This window comes from Protopterus annectens, chromosome 11.part0 (assembly GCF_019279795.1).
Source record: "Protopterus annectens isolate FY-2018-M chromosome 11.part0, PAN1.0, whole genome shotgun sequence".
Lineage (NCBI taxonomy): Eukaryota > Metazoa > Chordata > Ceratodontiformes > Protopteridae > Protopterus > Protopterus annectens.
The window spans coordinates 122,125,223-122,138,127 of record NC_056745.1 but is presented as its reverse complement, the minus strand read 5'-3'; the positions used below and the strand labels follow the sequence as shown (position 1 = coordinate 122,138,127).

The 12,905-nt window shown below is 38.0% G+C and overlaps 1 protein-coding gene across 5 annotated transcripts in view; it reads left to right on the top strand.

Annotated features, from left to right (window-relative positions):
* Window positions 1-12,905, top strand: part of RAD52 (RAD52 homolog, DNA repair protein) — a 574,096-nt gene that overhangs the window by 159,468 nt on the left and 401,723 nt on the right. For 2 of the 5 annotated variants that reach the window (XM_044087496.1, XM_044087497.1), the window contains exon 1: window positions 8,472-8,682. The exons of 1 other annotated variant lie outside the window; for it this stretch is intronic. In XM_044087496.1, coding sequence (XP_043943431.1) covers window positions 8,659-8,682 — 24 coding nt within the window. In that variant the 5' untranslated portion in view covers window positions 8,472-8,658. 2 more of the 5 variants (XM_044087495.1, XM_044087499.1) reach the window with 2 other exon arrangements.

The following is a 12,905-nucleotide window of genomic DNA, read 5'->3' as shown; positions in this document are numbered from 1 at the left end:
TTCTGTTCTAGATTCTATTAAAAACTTTACCAGTGCTGGTCTTTCATTTAAGACCCTCCTATTTATTTCTCTTTGCCTATACTCTGATATCAATCCCTGATAGGGAAGGGAATCTCTAACTGCAGTCCAAATAATTTTTTGGCATCTTTCCATTCTGTCATTTTTCCCTTTCTAGTTATTTGCTCCTAATACCTTGGTTCCTTTGCCGGTTTTCTCCAATAAATTTCGTCCCCCTCTTGCCTATTGCTTCTATCCCTAATTGCAGCCATTCCTATCAGCAGAATCTCCTTTCTCCATTCCCATGTTGGTTTAGTTTTTAGAATACTTTCTGCTACTTTATGGATGTAATATTCTGTCTGATTATTGTTATTCTCTTTAAAGGCCTGCATCCAAAATCCCAGTCTTTCCTTGTTTCTTGAGCTTTCCCCTGTTTCATCATCATCCTTTTCCACTTTGAATTATAGTTCTCTGCTTGTGCTATGTATAGGAGTCTTAACTGTGTAGCTCTGAAATACCCTATTCAAACTGGGTAATCCCAATCTGACCTGTTCTACTGGAATAATCATTTTATCTCACTTGACTCTTGCTGTCTTCCCCTCCCAGAAAAAGTCCTTCAGCTCTTTATTAATTGCTACCCACAACTTCTCCAATGGTTGATAAAAATATGCCTGACCTGTGTATAAGACTAAAGGAAATAAAAACGATTTAACTGCTTGTATCTTACTATCCATATCCATAAAACAAAGCTTCCATTTTCTTAGTTTTTGTGTTATCTTTTGTTTAGTCTCTTCCCACATATCCTTAGCTGCCACACTAGATCATATTTAACCCATACATCTAAATATTTCATTTTATCGTGTCCCCATAAATATGGGTATTCCTAAACCAGTTAATGTGTGGGTACATAATTTACTGCTATTGCCTTTGTTTTAGCTTCATTAATTTTGTATCGCAAAAAGATCTGAAACTGTTTCAAAATGTTCCAAAACAATGTATTTTTCTGGTTTTGTCAGGTGCAAAATATCATCTGCAAATAAAGCCAGCTTTTCTTGACTACCATACAAATTATATCCTTGAATTTCTGAATTCCTTATTTGCTTTGCCAATGGTTCTAAATATAATGCAGATAATATAGGGGAAAGAGGACACCCTGCCTGGTTCCTCTGCTCAAGCAGAAGTTAACAGAGAGGACCCCCATCGACTTTAATTTTCACCACTGGTCCCTCATATATTCTCCTAATCAACCTTATAATTTTTTTTCAGGAAATGCAAATGCTTTGATTGGCCTGCTCATAAAGTCCCAGCTTACTCTGTCAAATGCTTTCTTTGAGTTAAGACCCACCAACAACAATGGTCTTGTATTACATTCTGCTTATGTCTGTATCATCAATGTTCTTTTAATGCTGCCAAATGTTTGCCTGCCCCTCACAAAACCACATTGAGCCATATCTATCAGTTTTGGCATTACTTTTGCCATTTTTTTAGACATTATAGACATGAACACTTTATAATCATGATTTAGTGTTGTAAAGGGCCTGTATGAAGCTGGATCTGATGGATCCTTACCCTCTTTAGGTATTACAGCTACCACTGCTTTCTTCCAGGATGGTGGTACTTCTCATCTTAAGAATTTAAGCAAAACCTTCCTTATCTTTATCAGTTTTTTCCCTCCTAGCTTCCAAGCTTCCACAGGAATACTATCTATTCCTGGGGACTTTCCTGTAGATTGGTTATACATCACAATTTTTATCTCATCTTCTTCTATCCTAACTCTTAGCAATTGAACCTCATCTACCTCTGACCTTGGCATATTTAATTCTTCCATAAACATTTCCATTTGTATCTTTTTCTTGATTTTCATATTTCTGTGCTTTATAGTGACTCTCACAGAATGTCTGAAATATTTCCAATACCTCTACAGGATCTCTTGTTACCTTCTTTGTTATAGGCTTCCTAAGCTTGGCGATATCCCTTTCTATTTTCTGTTGCCTGAGTAGTTATGCTAAAAGCTTTTGTGGTCTAGCATTATTATCAAAAACAGTTGCTTAACAGCAATCTTTCTAAGCATGTGCATATTATCGAGGTAATCGCTTATTCTCTGCCTAACATTTTGCAGTTGATCCTCTTCTTATTCTGTGAGAATCCCCCTATTCTGCAATACTTTAACAATTGTCAGTCCATCTAAATAATTTTTGTTACTTCTTAACCATAGCTCCCTTTCTTTTATTTCCACCCTGTTTTTAAACTCCACCTTAATTTTATCCCACTCCCTGTAATTTCAGAAGAAATTTCTATCCTCTCTAACAGCTCCTGAATGATCTCTACTATCCATTCCTTAAATTCCTTTCTTTTCAACAAATAGGTGGGAAATAGCCAGTGTCTCATTTCTATTTCACTACCCTGTGTTTTTATTTTAGCTATTACTGATGTATGATCTGAAATAGTTATTGGGTGGGTATCAAGACCATCAATTAAATGCACATGTTCCTGTGAAATGTACATTCTGTCTACCCTAGCCCAGTTTGTATATCCTGGGGAATAATATGTAAATTCACTCTGAACTCCTGTTACTGAATTCACATCTTCCATGCCAAATATTTTAGTACATTTCTTCAAATATCTACCCTCCTTTGTTATATTTTCCTTATGCCCCCCCCAGACATATCTTTACTGCTGCAAATCAAATTCCAGTCCCCGCAGATAAGTAATATTCCTTGCTGAAAACTGATTATTTCTCCTAGAATTCTCTTAAGCTTGATTATAGCAGTTTTAGGTGGAATGTAAATACATGCGTAATCCTCCTCCCTTGCCAGTAGCCCCTTAGCACTACAAATCTGCCATTATTGTATTTTTCTCTTATTCTATCACTATTGCAGCTCCTCTTGCAATTAATATAACTACCCAGTTTTCCTTTGTCCCTGGTATTCTGCTGAATAACCAACCTGAAAACATTTCTTTATCAAATTTCCATGTTCATTTTTTTCTGTGTGTGACTCCTGTAATGTTATTTGCACTCTACTTTTTCTAATATAGTTCACACAAGCAATTCACATTTCACCTCCAGTATTGAGTGTATACTCTTGGACATTTTTAGTTGGTTGTACATGTGTGGCTAACATATTTAGTGCAATAAGTGATCACACAATCATTTATGAATATGTTTACAGAAATGCAGCTCTGTCTTCTCTTTGTATTCTGGTCATTCTTCCCTTACAGTATCTCTGCTGTAATATCGGAAATGTAGTCTAAAATGCACTTTCTATTATTTTGCTTTAAATATGTCATAAAAATATATGACAGTGAACAATAGTTTTAAGCAAATGCAGGAGCACACACATTCAGGATGATTCCCTTAGCATCACACATGACCTGGCAGTTAATGGAGTGGAACTCCTTTCTGTTTATGTAGACCATTCCCTATTCCCTGAGTGGTGCTTTGATCTCATTGTGTGTGCAGTCTATGGCACCCCAGACTAATGGTTTCAGATAACGTTTCTTCCAGACAGCATAAAGCAGGGGATGGCACTGTAATATGAACTGTCATGTAAAAACAGCATTTAGTATAATTTGGCAGCAGACAACTCATAACCAGATATTTTCATTTTGTATTCTCATCCACATCTCCTTGCTGACTGCCACTTGACTGGCATCACACCTGATTCCAACTCTTCCTCTTGGGGGTTATTGATGCAAACTGTAGCTCCATATAGCTTTTTTGAGCTCAGTTTTGTCGGGCTACATTTGTCACATATATTGATTAATGACATGGGTACTCATACATTAATAGAAAAATAAACAAAGCTTTACATTCTTGTGTATTACACATGTTTTATTTTCGAACAATTAACATTCATTCGTGTTTTCCCTGAAATTTCACTCCTCCTCCTGAATATTCTAGAAATTCCATATATTTTTGTATGCAGTTCTTTCTGTTTTACTAAAGATTTCACCTTCAATTATTTTATCTCTTTTACAAGATTCAGTACTTCAGTTATGATTGGTTAAGTTTTGATTTCCATTTTCTAGTAATTACTTTTTTGGCAGCAAACAGCATTAAACTTAGTAAGGCCTTACTATCTCTGGGCAATTGAATTTCCCTACCATTAGTTACAATAATTTGCTTATCCATATTTCTGACAAAGTACCCGACTCACTGGTGAATACCAACCTGAAGCCAGGCTGTGCAGTGAGTCCCAGTATCCCTAATGTAGTTGAGATTCTGATTCTTTAAATGAACCATCATAGGAGTGCACATTGAAGCACTGTTAGCCTGGTCCCTTTTCTCAGACCAGTTTGTTGAGAATGACCATATCAGGGCATAGCTCTCCAAACATTTTTCAGGACAGTGCTTACAATTTACTGGTCTGGTTCTTTTTCTCAGACCAGTTTGTTGAGAGTGACCGTATCAGGGCATAGCTCTCCAAACATTTTTCAGGACAATGCTTGCAATTTACTGGTTAGTCCATGTCCCCATTGTCATCTGTGTTCTCAAGCTTTGGGTAATTATTGAAAGAATGGATCATGGATACAAACAGCAAAAATTAGGTTCCTTTACAGGGTAGCCAAGTTCACACTCTATGACAGAGTGAGGAGCTTATCTTTTTGGGAGTATCTAACAGTACAGACACTACTCCTTAATGCTCAGAGGAGTCATCTTAGGTGGCCTGGGTGCAACTTGTGTCAGGTTCATCCTACTGAGATGAGATTCCCTAGGGCAGACCCTGAGCACATTCAAAGAATATCTTTCAGCACACTGGAGAGATTTTTATTTCTTAGCTCACCGAGGAATACTTGGGTATCCTTCAAAATGGATTGGAGGCTGTTGCTGAGAGTAATGACCTTTAGTCTATCCTGCTCAGCTTACTATCACTGGGACTCTCAACTGGGCAAGTGATTTAGAAAATGTATGTAATGACAGCTTCCCATCATTGTCCCAGTATAACATAAAAATGTCAAACATAATTCCAAACGCTACCATCTATGCTGTTTAAAATTATTATAGTACAGTGTAATGATGAATGTTGTTAGTGCATATGCTCCACAAGTTGGGTGTGCGATGGATGAGAAAGAAGCATTTTGGAGTGAGTTGGATGAAGTGGTGATGACTGTACCCAAGGGTGAGAGACTGGTGATTGGAACAGATTTCAATGGGCATGTTGGTGAGGGGGAACAGAGGGGATGAGGAAGTGATGGGTAGGTATGGTGTTAAGCAAAGGAATGCAGAAGGTCAGATGGTAGTGGATTTTGTGAAAAGGATGGACATGGCTGTGATGAATACGTATTTTAACAAGAGGGAAGAGCATAGGGTGACATACAAGAGTGGAGGAAGATGCACATAGGTGGATTATATCTTATGTAGAAGGGCCAGTCTGAAGGAGATTGGAGACTGTAAAGTGGTGGCAGGGGAAAGTGTAGTTAGGCAGCATAGGATGATGGTTTGTAGGATGACATTGGTGATCAAGAAGAGGAGGATGAGTGTGAGGGCAGCACCAAGGATCAAATGGTGGAAATTGAAAAAGGGTAATTGTGAGGTGATGTTCACGGAAGAGTTAAGACAGGCACTGGGTGGCAGTGAAGAGTTACTGAATAGCTGGGTAACTACAGCAGAGCTAGAAAGAGAGATGGCTAGAAAGGTGCTTGGTGTGACATCTGGAAAGAGTAAGGAGGACAAGGAGACATGGTGGCGGAATGAAGAAGTACAGGAGAGTATACAGAGAAAGAGGTTGGCGAAGAAGAAGTGGGATTGTCAAAGAGATGAAGAAAGTAGACAAGAGTATAAGGAGATTAGGTGCATGGCAAAGAGAGAGGTGGCGAAGGCTAAGGATAAGGCGTATGAAGAGTTGTATAAAAGGTTGGACACTAAGGAGGGAGAAAAGGACCTGTATGATTGGCTAGACAGAGGGACCGAGCTAGTAAAGATGTGCAGCAGGTAAGAGTGATAAAGGATAATGAGGGAAATGTACTCACAAGCGAGGAGAGTGTGTTGAGCAGATGGAAAGAGTACTTTGAGGGGTTGATGAATGAAGAGAATGAGAGGGAGAGAAGGTTGGATGATGTGCGGATAGTGAATCGTGACGTGCAGTGGATTAGCAAGGAGGAAGTAAGGATAGCTATGAAGAGGATGAAGAATGGAAAGGCTGTTGGTCCAGATGACATACCTGTGGAAGCATGGAGGTGTTTAGGTGAAATGGCATGGAGTTTTTAACTAGATTGTTTAATGAAATCTTGGAAAGTGAGAGGTTGCCTGAGGAATGGAGAAAAAGTGTTTTGGTACCGATTTTTAAGAATAAGGGTGATGTGCAGAGCTGTAGTAACTACAGAGGGATTAAACTGATCAGTCACAGCATGAAGTTATGGGAAAGAGTAGTGGAAGCTAGGTTAAGAAGGGAGGTGATGATTAGTGATTAGCAGTATGGTGTCATGTCAGGAAAGAGCACTACAGATGTGATGTTTGCTCAGAGAGTGTTGATGGAGAAGTACAGAGAAGGTCAGAACAGGTGGAGGAGACCCTGGAGAGGTGGAGATATGCTCTAGAGAGAAGAGGAATGAAGGTCAGCATGGCTAAGACAGAATATATGTGTGTGAATGAGAAGGAGGATAGAGGAATGGTGAGGATGCAGGGAGTAGAGGTGGGGAATGTGGATGAGTTTAAGTACTTGGGATCAACAGTTCAGAGTAATGGTGAGTGTGGAAGAGAGGTGAAGAGAGTACAGGCAGGATGGAGTGGGTGGAGAAGATTGTCAGGAGTGATTTGTGACAGACGAGTACCAGTAAGAGTGAAAGGGAAGGTCTACAAGAGGGTAGTGAGACCAGCTATGTTATATGGGTTGGAGACAGTGGCATTGACAAAAAGGCAGGAGTCAGAACTTGACGTGGCAGAGCTGAAGATGTTAAGATTTGCACTGGGTGTGACAAGGATGGACAGGATTAGGAATAAGTATATTAGAGGGTCAGCCCAGGTTGGAAGGTTTGGAGACAAAGCCAGAGAGGCAAGATTACGTTGGTTTGGACATGTGCTGAGGAGGGATACAGAGTATATTTGGAAAAAGATGCTAAGGATGAAGCTGGCAGGTAACAGGAAAAGAGGGAGGCCTAAGATAAGGTTTATGGATGTGGTGAGAGAGGACATGCAGGTGGTTGGTGTGACAGAGCAAGATGCAGAGGACAGGAAGAAATGGAAACAGTTTATCTGCTGTGGCGACCCCTAACGGGAGCAGCCGAAAGAAGAAGATAGTACAGTCGGCATAGCTCTCAACCTGTTAGCTCAAAAAATCTGGACAAAGCTAAAAATAATGGGGGGACAAAGCCCCCAAAATAGGGACAGTTTAAATATTGTTCTTATAAACATAGAAAGCTAATAGAATGAAAGGTCTTGTATCACCATGTATTTTCTGAACTTTGTGAAGTCTGAAACTCATTATTTAGTCCTCACTGATTTGTCACAAAAATCCAGAAAATCACAAATTTTATGAGAAACAGACCAAAAATATGAGGCAAAAAATATGGACATTTGAGAGGTATGATCATATAACTAATTATTATATTGCTTAAACTACTTGTTAAACAAAATTCATTCACAGCTTTTTTAATTTATTTGCACAATATTTATGTTTTACCCAACCACAGATGTGTTTACAAATTATGTATTATTACTGTTGACATTATTCAGGTTATCTATTTTGTATTCTGGTGTAAAATGTTGTAATAGACAGTTGATGACACCTCTCAGTTACTATGATTTATATGTTTTTTCACAATCAGTTTGCACCACCTATATTTACAAATTTTCTTGGTAAAATTATATCAGTTTATGAGTACATAGACTGCTTGTCAGCCCGTGCTGTGTATATTATCTGAATCTTTTTTTCTTAAGTACGATGATGAACTGGTACGTGTGTGCCACCTTTGTAAACAGTAGATATCTCAACCATCTCCAAAATGTGGAACAAAACCTCTCATAATATGGCGCAAAAATGGAAAATGTTAACACTAAACTAGCTAACATCAACCTAGAAGCTCGCTAATGGTTAAATGCGCTATGTTATACTTATAACATTTGTTTTTGATAAAGTAATATAATTTAGTAATATTTGGCATGAATGAACCTTTCCATTTAGGCGTAGAGCACGGCCTTTTTAAAGATTCAAAATGGGGAACGTTCCTCGTAAAGAGATACACTTAAAAGTATGATCATTTGTTAGAACCAAACATATCTAGAACAATATATTATATATACATATATAAAAACATACAACGTATTGAACTATTTCTACTCCTGACACTCCCACTTCAACCCCTAAGTCTTCCGCATTTACACGATACAACGACTTCCCTCCCGGCAAGTTTAGTTTGGCTGCGCTTGCTCAATGTAAAATATGCCTTTCGGGTTTGTGTTAGTAATGTGTTGATTGGCTGAAGCACCATTAGAGGCGGTGATAAGCATCTTTGAGCGCTAATTTAGAATTTTATTGGCTAGTATGTAGGTGTTGGTAAACCATTCCTAAGGGTTGCTTGCTGCTGATAAAACGTAAAATGGTTTGATTGTAGAAGCATATTTTTACTTAACAGGAAATATACTGCATTTAAATAATTTGGCAGATACAAGAAAGATTAATTTTCTCTGTCCTGATAAGAGTAGATACACCACGTGTGGTGTGGATGACGTACAATTCAGCAGGCAGAGTAAGGAACTCAAATCTGGTAATGATGCGCAAACCTAAATGGGATATTACATGTTTATGTCAACACTGTCTCTGTCTTGCCTTAAATTTGACTTTGTATATATTCAAATATATGATATCTGTGTCAAAAGGTACAGGTGTGCTGTCACTGCATAATATTAAGTGTAATGGTTGTTGATTTAATTCCTTAGAGGATATTATAAATATCTTTTATTTTTAGTTTAACTGCATAACATAATGTACGTGTCCGGAAAGGTTGCATTTCAGTCATGCCGTAGATAAGAAAACAATATATTTATCTGTTAGTGTTGTAGACTGGAGTTAAAGTTATACATAGTTATATCTTAGTCATATATAGTCTTTCAAAGTTTTTTCACAAGTTATATTTTTATGTTTTGATTGCAGCTCTGCTAATCAAGCAGTGCTATGGGAGTTTGCTATATATAACAAGGGCAAATTATTAAAGAATAATGTAATGTTTCTTGTAACTATACATATATATGGGAATAGTATACAATATTTAATTTTTTAAGGATATAATTTATTTTGATGGCTATATATATATATAAAAGAGAGATGAGAATATTTTTTCTGGTATACCCATATACAGATATATATGTTTACATTGAAATTGCAGAGGGAAGTTTCGGTGGCCACGGGTTGTCTAATTACATTTGATTGAACCGTGTTGCTGATCCTTCCCTTGTGCGAGTTCCGTTTCAGCGAATGCACAGTGCATTCGCAAAGATGATGTTGGTCATTGAACTAGAGATCGCGGTACAGTGGGGATCAGGAAATGTACCCTTTTCTCCACTGTAGTGCGATCTCGGAGTTGGAATATATAATTTACTGTGTGTGTGTGTGTGTGTGTGTGTGTGTGTGTGTGTGTGTGGGGGGGGGGTTGCCCCCTGCAAAATCCTCACTTTACTTCTGGTGTAGTGTAGGACTGCATTCGACTAATATCGAGTAAGGTTGCATTTGCATATTAATATGAGGATTCGACATTTTGCACGTTGGTACACTGTTTTCGGTATTCCAAGTCGATATTACTGCATTTCAGCCAACTGCATTTCATAGTTATGATAGTAAACCATATATATATATATATATATATATATATCTGCTCCACCTCAAAAAATCCAAATCCACCAAGACCACTAGAGCAAGCGACTTAAACCTTAGCACGGATATAAATAGGACGTGCTGGAGGGATAGATTTATCACTCAGAGACTCCCTATGCTGTGGAATAAAATCCCGGTCCATGTGAGGCAGAGCACCTCGCTGACTCTGTTCAAGAGAAATCTAGACCTGTGGATGGGAGATCGTAGGTTTACCCCGGGAATCATCTCTGTGTCACTGCTGGACAGAGGCACAACAAACTAATGGGCACAGTATTTTTTCATATAAGGGGTGGCGTAAGCCACAAAAATTTGGGCTAGGCTTATAAATGCCTTAGGGCAGATAGCCTAGTATAAACCTATGAACCTATGTATGTATAAGTTTACTATGAGTAACTCTATATATCTATATATATATATATATATATATATATATATATATATATATATATGCTATGAGTAACCCGAATGGCGGTTAGTTGAATGGCCGATGTTTGAAATCATGGCGTTCAAGGGGCAGGAAATCGAACCAACAGAGGTCGACCAAGTTTAGTTGAGTTGCATGGGTGCACTCCACCCTTTGGTAAGCGATGTACCGAGACTCTGAAATCTCATTTCACTGAATGTTGAGCCATAGACATGATGTGGGTTTCCTTTCACCTATGACTTGTATGTGATAAACAGAATTACTGTAACTTGCAGTGCTGACTGTCAGAATACCGATAGTCATGTAGAAAGTAATATTTTTATGGGAAGTATCTAAAATAATATGGTGGATGTTCTGTGCGTTCCCTGCAGTAGAGGCAGTGTGTAGAGTACTGTAAGGCAGGTAAAAGATATATGCCCTTTTCCCTGCTGTAGTGCGATCCTGGAGTTAGTGTATGTAGTTTGGGGACATAACCCCCCACCTAGTTTGGTTTTATACTGTCCGGTTTCTGTTAAGATGGTTAGTAAGTATTTTTTAAGTTCTGGAAAGAGTCAGTCGTTGGTGTTGTAAATGTGCATGTCTGTGGTCTATGGTGTAAAATCTAGTATTTTGAAATTCAGCATTGTAAGCTTTCATTGAAATGACTTTCAGTCAAATGAGTTTTTGGTAATTTGAAAGTTAGGTGATTTGGTCTCGGTCAGAAGAAATTCTGCCAAATGAGTTTTAGGCTAAGTGAAGACCATATGATCGACTTTTGATATGTCGACCATGCAGAACGGGCATGTCCGTACACTGCGGAATGGAAAGATTCCGCACTGTAGTGCAATCTCAGAGTTGGTATATTTAAGTTACAGGGGGGTGCTAGCAATGAGAAGGTAAGTGATTGTTTTTTTTTTTTTTTTTTTTTTTTTTTTTTTAACATGTTCGACATTTCAAAAGTCGATCTTGTGGTCTCGGCCATATGGTCTTTGACTTTTGAAATGTCGACCTTGTAAAGTAGACCTATATGTGTGTATATATATATATATATATATATATATATATATATATATAATTATAAAATGTGTGTGTGTGTGTGTGTATATAAATGGGTCTTCTTCAGAAGACTGAATCCCAAAATACTGAAAATATTTTTAATGCAGGAGGCAAGCCCCCCTGCACTGCTCATGGGGGGGCTGTGTCCCCCACACCCCCTGCTAATTATATATACCAACTCCAAGACTGACAACAGTGGAGAAGGGGCAAATTCCATCCTTCAGTATTTTGGGATTCGGTCTTTTGTTTCAATCTTTTGAAGTAGACCCATATAAATGTGTGTGTGTGTGTGTGTGTGTGTGTGTGTGTGTGTGTGTGTGTGTGTGTGTATGGATTCACTAGACAATTTCAAAATACTGAAATGTCGAATTTCAGTATTTTGAGACTGAATAGTGGAAAACCCACATACCTGAAAACCCAAAACCGCGAATAGCACAATCGCGGCCATTCACACACACACACACACACACACACAACTTACCCAACTACACTAAAACAAACATAACACACACAAACACACTTACCCCTACTCACACCCCCTCACTTATATATTCTAACTCCGAAGTCACACTAAACACACAAACACAAAAAAAAAACCCACTACACACACACTAAAATCCCTACCCAGTACCCTTATACAAACACCACTTACCTGAAACCCCAGATAAATCCACAAACTGCACCACACGTCACGTGACTCCATGATAGCAGATTCGACATTTCTGCATTCGACATAGTGCATTTTCGCATAACTGCACTTTCCACTATTCAGTCTCGTACTGAAATTCGACATTTCAGTACGTTGAGATTGTCTAGTGAATCCCTGTGTGTGTGTGTGTGTGTCTGTCTGTGTGTGTGTGTGTGTGTGTGTGTGTGTGTATATATATATATATATATATATATATATATATATATAATGTGTGTGTGTGTGTGTGTGTATATATATATATATATATATATATATATATATATATATATGTATGCAGACAAATCTACTTCTAATACTTAAATGGCCATATCATGGAATTTCATTTTCGCAAGACAGAAATTGTGAAAAAGAAATACCCGCATGGCAGATTTTTCCCAGAGCAAATAATCACTGGCCCAAACTTCAATGAAACATACACCAGAGTAAATAAAACCCACTTTGGTGGGGGGATACACCCCCAACTATATATACCAACTCCGGGATCGCACTACAGTGTAGAGAAGGGCATGTTGGGCACTGTTTACTTGCCCTGGGAAAAATATGACGTTTTGTTTTCACGATTTTCATCTCACAAAAATGTAATTCAATAATATGGCTGTTCGAATATTAGAAGGGGATCCATATAGATGTGTATGTGTGTGTGTGTGTGTGTGTGTGTGTGTGTGTGTATATATATATATATATATATATATATATATATATATATATATATATATAAAATCATACCTCTGAACTGTCCAGATTTTCACAAAATGCCCAGATTTTTGACTCGTATTTTGGTCTGTTCCTCATAAAATATGCAGTTTTCTGGCAAATCACTAAGGATTAAAGTCACTAAATAATGACTAACATTTCGGTTTCAGACTTCATACCCTTCAGAAAATGTATGCCAACACAGATCCTCTTATTCTAGCTACTTTTTAAGTTTCCAAGA